The sequence below is a fragment of the Chroicocephalus ridibundus genome, chromosome 4 (genome assembly GCF_963924245.1).
Source record: "Chroicocephalus ridibundus chromosome 4, bChrRid1.1, whole genome shotgun sequence".
In the NCBI taxonomy this organism is placed as follows: domain Eukaryota; kingdom Metazoa; phylum Chordata; class Aves; order Charadriiformes; family Laridae; genus Chroicocephalus; species Chroicocephalus ridibundus.
This window is the reverse complement of record NC_086287.1, coordinates 43990352-43997457: the sequence shown is the minus strand read 5'-3', so window position 1 is coordinate 43997457 and position 7106 is coordinate 43990352. Positions and strand designations below refer to the sequence as shown.

General features: G+C 39.4%; 1 protein-coding gene across 2 annotated transcripts; it reads right to left on the bottom strand.

The window, feature by feature from the left end:
• Positions 1-1442: 1442 nt before the first annotated feature.
• LRRC57 (leucine rich repeat containing 57) lies at positions 1443-7104 on the bottom strand. Of its 2 annotated transcripts, none has more exons than XM_063331552.1 (6): positions 6985-7104; positions 6035-6213; positions 4696-4831; positions 3403-3671; positions 2767-2952; positions 1443-2169 (listed from the first exon to the last, which is right to left on the bottom strand). In XM_063331552.1, the coding sequence occupies exons 2-6, from the start codon at positions 6116-6118 to the stop codon at positions 2128-2130; spliced, it is 717 nt and encodes a 238-aa protein (XP_063187622.1). In that variant the 5' UTR covers positions 6119-6213; positions 6985-7104; the 3' UTR covers positions 1443-2127. The 2 variants fall into 2 exon arrangements, with proteins under 2 accessions (XP_063187622.1, XP_063187621.1); XM_063331551.1 differs by having other exon boundaries at positions 6877-7030.
• Positions 7105-7106: the final 2 nt, after the last annotated feature.

The window sequence follows — 7106 nt, the reverse complement described above, 5'->3', positions numbered from 1 at the left end:
CAGACAAAAGAATCCTGATTGATAAACAAGTGTTAAATGAGAGAAGCAGCATGTCTGAACAGGTATTTCCAGTTCGAAAAAAAAAAAAAGCAGCAACCAAAAAAACCTCCCAAAACCACCAGAGTGTAACATCCCTAAGTGCATACATAGTGATGGTAGTGATACGTATTGACCAGTCCTTTGTAATTGTCACAGCTGGTGAATGAAAAGGGGGAATCTGCTAATTGAGGGACTTTGTTCTGTAGAGGTCTCACGTGTGGCAAATACCTAGAGAAAAAAAAGCTAATACTTCAGCTGGGATTTAGGTATCAAGTGAAAAGAAATAAAATTTAAAACAAGCCTGGGACTTTAAACTATTCACTGCTGGATTTGCACGTCATAATCTGTGGAGTCTATTAGTATAAAGCTGAATAGATTTCTGACTATACAGGGACTTGCATTATGGTATCATACAGGTTGTGCTCTTAAAGCACTTGCCTAGTTATGTCTTGCAAAACAAAAGTGGCCTTGTAAACTGTTGTCAGCTACTTCTTACAGGAAGCTAGTAGTTTTTCCACAAAGTAACCCCTCAAAGGGGGGTTCTTAAGTAAAACTGGTTCCCTGTTTCATGATGGATCACATCCATCCTTTGAATAAGGAGATGATGTTCCTTAAAACACTCTTATAATAGGTATTACTATATAAGATTTAAAGTAAGACAGCAACAGGGTCAGGGAACTGGCTACCTCTTCTGGCCATCTTACAAAAGAATGATGTATCACTACTCTTAATTTCAGTGGTTACATTGAGGAAAGAGATTGGCACAGAGGTTGCTTCATTTTTCTTAACTGCAGATGGCATAAGACATTGAATACATTTAATGATTACACCAGCAACTTCAAGGAGCTTGATGTCCAAATGCCTTTCCTGTCTCATGCAGGAAAGCTTAACTATAGAACAGTAGTTAACATAAGACAGTCTCACTAGAAGTAGATGCCTCCATGCTTATCTGGCCAAGAAGCATACTTGGTACAGCTCCTACTTCACTGTTTTAAGCGTGCAGTACCTATTAACTAACTGAATTGCTACCAAAGTGTTGACATATTCAAATCCTCTGTATTCTCAAAGCAGTTGAAGCATAGCTGTTACCAAAAACTGACAGAACCAAGTACCAAAGTGATGGCTTTCAGTGATAGCTTGGTACTACCTGTAAAAGTGACAACAGCAGCAGTCATGCCAAATAAACTTGAACTGATTTTTTGAAAATTGTTTACTAAAATAAACAAATACATTTTCCTTTTCAGTATAAGTTACATAATTGCATACATTTTTAGCTCTTTCTAGGTGCTTTTGGTAATAAGGCTGCAGCAGTAAGCTGACAACTAAAGCTTTCAGCATTGCTCTGTACACAAGGAGTCAGTGCAAGGATATTTTGTTTTCCAGCAATATCCATTTTTACTGAATGTGTTGAAGATGAACCTAATTTTTATTTGATACAGCTCAAGCAGAAGTGGACTGTAGTGCAATTCTTGCTTATGGGAAAAGAAAGCCCGTACAGTAAAATATTAATGAAGGATGCTCAAATCATGATTTGTTTACTAGAAGCAATTAATAAAACACTTAACTTAGCCACAACTATTTGTGCTTCATAAAAAACTTATACAGGTTATAAACTAAAACCTCATCTTTAAAAGTTCTTTTCTGTAGAATAGTGCTTACTGCAAGACAGACAATGCTTCAGATCTGCTTTGGTGGCAGAACTTCCATATGCTATCACAGAAAAATGTTTCCAGAAGAAATAATCCTCTTACAAATCAACAGCCAGCTTCCTAACAAAAGGGAACTGGCAACTTTGAAACACTCATTCCCCTTCTCTGTGAAAGAACAAGCCCTGACAAAGGAGAACATGTATTGTGTTAAAAGCTATAGTGGCACAAAAATCAAAACTGGCCCCTGGGAAGGTTCATCAGTTCAATACCCATGTTCTCTAGTTCAAGTTTATTCCATGTGGCCGTAACAGACCGTATCAGACTAGGAGAGGAGGAGTACTCTGATCATCTACCTTCATCAGTCTTGGCTTAAGTCAGTGAAGCAGGTGCTTCAGTCACTAACTCTTCTTACTGGGAATACAGAGGGTCAGAACAATGATCATGCAAACTTCTTCTTTGTAGCTGTAAATCGTTCCATGTACTACAAAGAAAGCCAAAAAAAAATAATCTAAGATTCAGAAATTAATACAAGATTCATTACTGTTCAAAGCAGCTAAGTTTCTGCTCTCAGACTCAAAAGCATTCTGCATCTAAAGCTTATTTTCAGTTCCCAGACATAACCATTAGAGCTTTAATTTCAAACAAACAAAAAAACTCCAAAATTTTTTCTGCCATTTGCTGTAATTCAGATTAATGTTCTAGAAAGTCCTCACAGTGCTTAACAATCAAATCTCAAGTATTCAGGATGAACTAATGTTAAACAGTTAAGAAAGCTGCATAATAGGAAGCATCTATTATTTGTCCAATCCAAGTGAAGACACGCACCTGTTATTAGCTACCCTTCAAAAGATGCTGATGAAAGAGCACTGATCCCAAATCCTATGAGAAAGTTAATCTTTGAAGAGCCCTTGAAATTCTTTTCAGAGGTTAGTTACGAATCCAGTATCAGTAACAATACCAATAGACTGTGCTTTAATTCACCAGCATAAAAGTTTCGTATTCTGAGGAAGTACTGGCTAAGGACTTCACCAGAAGCTTCTTTAGAGAGAGACACAAAAAAACCAAACAAAACACAAACCTTGTCGTAACCTTCCAGTTCTCTGAGTTTCTTGATTTCAAAGAGGTTGCCTTCTACTGCAAGCAGTGAGATCTGGGAATCGCTGAGGATACTTTGAGGAAGCATGCTGAGTTCTAGACAGTTTTCTTCTAAACGCAAGACTTTGAGGCGTGGACAGTGGGAGATCTGCACTGAGATCTGGGAAATCTGTCAGAAATAAAAAACCACAGAGAAATAGGATTAAAATGTTAGAGATACATGATTACACAAAAACTAATATGAAACAATTACCATGTTGTAAATACAAACTACATTAACAGTAACTACTTAACAATGCATAAGCAACAATAATAATGATCAAAAATCCCAAGTAACTTTTTTTTTCCTTCCATGATGACAGGCAACCTACACTTCTGTTTGTCAGATTCCTACTCAAGAACTGTTCAAATAATTTTCTGTATGACTAAATTCAGGATTTGTTAGTTAGTCAAATCAGGCAGTTGGATGTTATCAGTACATAAATTCTAGTTACGATCCCTCATTTCTGTTGTGTCCAGGAGATGTCTTTTAGCTATGAAGTTTTGATGGTCTCAGCTTATGTTCTGTGGATGTTCTAAGTCCTAAATCCACAAGCCCATAATATCTCAGTTACCAGACCTGATTCTGATTCAAATTGAGTTCGATAGCCTGCAATTCTCCCACAGTGTCGGGCACATTTTGGATCTGGTTTTTGGAAAGATCTACCACATCCAAGTGGCGAAGACCACAGAGTTGTGTAGGCACAGTCCGAAGCTGGTTTCCAGAAAGGCTCAGGGTTTTGAGAGCTGAAAGTTGTCCAAACGCAGCCGGTAGCTGCCTCAAGTGATTGCCATTCAAGTGTAGTGTTTCCAGTTTTTTCAGTTTACACAGCTCCTCAGGTAAAGCAGCTAGAAATAAATGACAGAACAAAGAGATGACCTAAACAAAGAGCAGTAAACGTTCATACTCATTTAATTCAAATAAGCTTCTGCATCGAAAACAGTGCTATATTACAGTAATTTCTCACAGGATTCCTCCCCATTTTCCCATGAAGGCACAGATCCCCGCACAGAAGCTTAAGCCCACTGACAGCAAGTGCTTTGTATATATCTTCCACAAATAAAAAATTATCTGCAGACAAGGGATACCTTCAAATCACAGGCTGAAAACACTGCTCTAAGAGGATTTTAGCCTATCAGTTACACTCCTTACTAACCACTTTGCCACTGTATTCTGTGACATTTGAAATACTACACAATTCACAGCTTCAGGTCTGCTGCAGCCCTTTAAAGGTATTACACAACCCACTCGAAAGTCAGTTCTCAGGTAATTCATACCATATCATACCAGCATATAAACCTCACCAAGTAAGCTCTGCTGGCATTTATTCACCCCTCATTCTACCTACGCAAGTGTATAACCTGTAGCACTCCTGAGTTGCACTACAGAGTCAGAGAGGTTTGTAAATTACACTTGTTTTTCAAAAAGGCAGATAATACACAATTAACACATAAAAAAGTTAGTTTCTTCACCTCATCCTAATTTTTCCTTAAACTTGGAAGTTTGTCCATTACCATTGAATGGCCAGCAACTTTTTCTGCAGATCATCTTCATTACCTGTTCTCTATGCAAGTACTAAACCACCTAACACTGTTAAACCTTCTGATCAGACAAGTCACAGCACAGAAATGTTACAGTTTTAAGTACTTACGTGTCATTGTAAAACTGATAATACAACTAAGTTGGCAACTAGTTTTGAAGAATTTATGGGTTTGGGGTTTTTTCCTGTATACGAATTCCAAAGATTTCAGTTTAGGTGACTAAACTCCCCATTTACATCCTGTGAGAGTTAAATCATTAAATTTAGCTTCTGATCAGAGAAGTCAGGTTATTAATTTAGAAATCTGTGGAGATATTAATTAGCAGGCATACTCAGTTTGTTGTTGTTTAGAACAAGGCTCTTCAAAAAGGAAAATTTTCCAATGAGTGGTGGCAAGAGCTCTATTTTGTTGTTCGACAAGTCTATTGTCCTTAAGTTGCTTGTTAGCTTCTGCAGATCTTCAGGAAACTGCGTGGGAAGAAAAAAGATACAGCATTTAAATAGTTGATACAACTCTGAACGTTCAAGTTACACAGCTTAAAATTTTAATTGAAATTTGTATCACTATTACATACTGTCATATGTGTCACAATGTCCAATCACCACAGCGTGCAACTAAGTTGGAAAATTTGCTTAATACATATTTTTTTAAATATTTTTTCATCTGAGGAAGGGAAAAGGGATATAAAGGAGACAGTCTAACATCTAGGAAGAGTAGTTTTTAAGCCAAATAATTTAAATTAAAAAGGGAGAAGGAAGCATACCATGACAGGAGCTCATTTATGGTTTAGTCCTCTTGTATGTTTCTCTTAAACGTGCCTGTCATTTAAAAATATTCTACAGCTAGTTAACAACTCTGTATTTTAGCAGAGTAGGATTGGGAAATCTTTCTCTTGCTTTCCTTTTTAAATAATTATGAAAACCATTTTCTTTATTCTTATTTACATCCTGTACCACTTTAATCTGCACTTGGCACCGAGCTGAAAAAAAGAAAAAACTGACAATCACCATCAGTGAGTCCTGATCAATAGGCCAGTAGTTTTGATTCTCCTTTGGTTTGGCAAAGGAAAAGGGAGGAGAGAAGGTAGGACAGTGGAAGAAGATACTTTAGAAAAGTCTTGGAAAATTACTGCAATATAGAGTTACTTTGGCTATCCTGTGAATTGTTACTCGACTTATGGTTCCAGGACATTCTGTGTTTTTCTGCAGTTAAGTCAAAGTCAAGACAATTTCCGATATAATAAACTTCAAGATGCTTGCAGCCCAGTGAACAGCCTGTACAGACTATTCATATGACTACAATTAAATACAGCATATCTAAACGTGACAAACTGTGGAATATCTTTCTAAGTAACAATACAGTTGTAAAATTTACTTTTCTCCCTCAAGTTTTCAGCCTTTTTTTAAAAAGGCACATCACACACATGCACTCTAAAGCATAAGCTCATAGGCATACAAGAACCCTGACAGATAAATCCTCAATCACAAAAAAGTGCAAACAAAGTTCTGCTCTGTGAAAAGGAAAAAAAACTAATTCTTGAAATAATATTATCCATCGCTATTTATAAGAAATACATGCATGTAGTGCATTATGACAATCAAGTGGGAACTTCTCTCCAAAAGTGTCAGTCATGCACACACAAAGCCACATTTCCACTAGAGTTACATTACCTCTGCAAGTCCCTTTCCCGTTAGCTGAAACACACCAGTTTTCTGTGCTGTCTCCAGGTGGGCTTTTAATGCACTATTTCCCATCTTAACAGTCCTCTGTCAAGTGTACAGAGTTGGACTGAGTGTCTCAGCCAGTTTCTCTCAGTTATTCTTCACTAGAGAACCACAATCCGAAGTCTCTGTGATAAAGCAAACGTAAAAAGTCATTTTATGTCTACCGTCTTCAACATAAGCATTTCAACATACTGAACTGTTTCACTGCTGCATTTTCATTTCCCTCATAACTAAAATCTAGAACTTAAAAGATTTACCTAGCTTGAGGTGCCTTCATTATAGTAGTTTAAATACTGACATGATGCAACGGGTGGAGTTAAAACTAAGTGTAAAAATTGTATACTTCCCACATTTCACCTCTTTCAGGGCCCAGTAGCGTACAGAGATTCTCCATGGAGACTGGCCGTGATTTTAGCGGCATCTACCAGCACTGAGCTGCTGTCAGTACTACAGTTTTCTTCGCTTTTTTGGGAAACATTTGTTTCATTTAGAGACCGAACACCTTTGCTGCGTCTCTAGATACAGCCATTCGACATCCATCTCCCGTAACCCCAGCAGGGTTTAATCCCCAGGACAAACGAGGCCGGGTTACAGGCCAGAGGATTAGCCTCAGGTTTGCAGCCGGGAGATGGGGAATAAAGCCTAATACAGCGTACAAATACCCGGGACGAGGAGCCCAAGACAAGCAGCACTCCCTGCCACGACGGCCAGAAGCGGCGCAGCAGGACCCTCGGCAAGGGGCCAAGCCAGCCATGACCCGCTTACAGGCCCCGGTCCCCCCGCCTCACCTCCGCCCCGGGTGCTCCGGTTCCACCGGGGCCGCTTCACCCTCGTCCCAGCCCCGCAGTGAGTCCCGGCGGGGGCAGACAGGCGCAGACAGGCCCGGCCCAACCCACCTGTACAGGCACCGCACGCCGAGGCTCCGCGGTGGCGGAACCCCCCCCGGCACCGTCCCCCCTGCTCCGCCTCCGCCCTTCCGCAACGGACGCTCCAAGAGCCCTTACCGGCTCCCCCGGAA

Coding starts and splice junctions, on each gene's coding strand:
- LRRC57 (XM_063331552.1), bottom strand. CDS start 6,118: ATGGGAAATAGTGCATTAAAAGCCCACCTGGAGACAGCACAGAAAACT. Junction 4,832..6,034: donor CGGGAAAGGGACTTGCAGAG/GTAATGTAACTC, acceptor CTTCCCACGCAG/TTTCCTGAAGATCTGCAGAA. Junction 2,170..2,766: donor AACTGGAAGGTTACGACAAG/GTTTGTGTTTTG, acceptor CTTTCTTTGTAG/TACATGGAACGATTTACAGC.